Source organism: Belonocnema kinseyi, chromosome 6, assembly GCF_010883055.1.
Source record: "Belonocnema kinseyi isolate 2016_QV_RU_SX_M_011 chromosome 6, B_treatae_v1, whole genome shotgun sequence".
Classification (NCBI taxonomy): domain Eukaryota; kingdom Metazoa; phylum Arthropoda; class Insecta; order Hymenoptera; family Cynipidae; genus Belonocnema; species Belonocnema kinseyi.
Window position 1 is genome coordinate 47,720,849 of NC_046662.1, and position 1,619 is coordinate 47,722,467.

At 38.6% G+C, this 1,619-nt stretch overlaps 1 protein-coding gene across 1 annotated transcript in view; it reads right to left on the reverse strand.

Moving 5' to 3' along the window:
• The window catches only part of LOC117175371 (dynein heavy chain 10, axonemal), a 122,463-nt gene that overhangs the window by 95,668 nt on the left and 25,176 nt on the right, over window positions 1-1,619 (reverse strand). Inside the window, exon 9 of the mRNA XM_033365080.1 lies at window positions 1,149-1,507. Coding sequence (XP_033220971.1) covers window positions 1,149-1,507 — 359 coding nt within the window. The remainder of the gene's footprint in view (window positions 1-1,148; window positions 1,508-1,619) is intronic.

The window sequence follows — 1,619 nt, forward strand, 5'->3', positions numbered from 1 at the left end:
ACTGCTGTGGGCTAGAATGAAAGTAGGAATCAGAAGACTATTTATTATAGCATGCTACGCGCCGGTTGATAGTGATCCTAGAGAAGTAAAAGATGCCTTCTGAGACTCTACTTAGAAGAGACATAAGAAGTCACAGAAACACGAGAGCCTGCATGAAAAAATGCATGGACAAAAAAGAAGCTAGAGAAGTATGCCAGGACAGGGAAAGTATGACGGCAAATAGTTAATAAAAAGAGTGTCAGTAGAGTGAACGACGCCTGAAACAAAGACCTTGGCTATTAATAGACCCAAGTGGGGAACCTTACATAACGGCTTCATGAGGTTCTTCGCTTGGGGTGATTGCTAGAGAGATTGATCAGCAACCTGGGTCGGAGCAGTGTTGCGGAACGAACGTGTTATTTGCTTAAATAGCACGAGAATTCTGGATCAATCTGAAAAATCTCTATCCCTTCCACACACTACTCCTTTCCCCTGCCGAGTGAGTCACGCCTACCTCGAAAGGGAAATGGTTTAATGGTGTAATAATAATAGAAGATTCTATTCTAAAAGTATTACAATATTAAAATACTGGTATTTGAATATTAATGATTTACGAAAAGGAAAAATTAATCAAGGAAAAATGAGGGAATTTTGAAAATGAACTTCTCAACCACTGCCTAAGTCTACTAGCAATAACTAGCAAAACATTTCTGGTAACTCAAAAATTACGTACCGTAAGGGGGGAGGGGGTGGGAGGTAGAAAAATTTGTTCTGATTTGTTACAGGAGAGAGATGGAATCTTAGAGAGGGCCTATAATCCGTTACGTAATTTAAATACAGCTCCTCACCCGATTACACAGGCCGCTGATTCCGAATCCAAATTCAGAATTTCCCCTAGATCCCACAATTTTTCGCTAGCCTAGAGAAAATGTATAAAATCTTGAAAGTTGCAGGCTTCGTTATAATAATATTTTTTCACATGAAAGTTATTTAAACAATGGGTTTTCTACGTCTTTCGAGTCGATAAGTTCGAATCCAAGATAGAATTTGGTTTCGGATTCAACAGCCGAAATCCATAAGGGTTGCCTAGTCACATTTAAAGTTCAGACCATTTTTTTCGTAAGTCTATGTTAGAAAAGGAATTGTGTAAGACCGTATAGGAAACGAACCACTCAACAGTTGCTGATAACTTATTCAGATAATCCAGCATGTCCTTTTTAACCGGCTCGATTGGGATTTCTTCTTCCTTTTCGATCTTCGCAACTCCAGTCAATGCACTGCTAGATTTATGGGATTTAGATTCTGCCGAAGAATCGATTTTCCTACTTTCTGATTGTTTTGCGCTCAGGGAAACTTTACTTTTTTTACTCCTCAACAATTGTATGCTCTGTTGATCAGTACGCATTTCCTCCTCCTCTGAGATTTTATCAATGTTCTTTCGTTCCTCCCATTCCGTGATCTTACTTTCCAGTTTATCTGCTGCCAATGAAATTCTTCTGTAATCGGAAGGTCTCACGAAAGCTGAAGCCTGCTTTACAAATAGTTTATGTTTATTCAGTTTATTCAGATTTTACCAGTTTCGCAAATTTAGGATGGAACCATTTTTTTGACAGATCTTATAGTGCTACGCAAAGTTACTA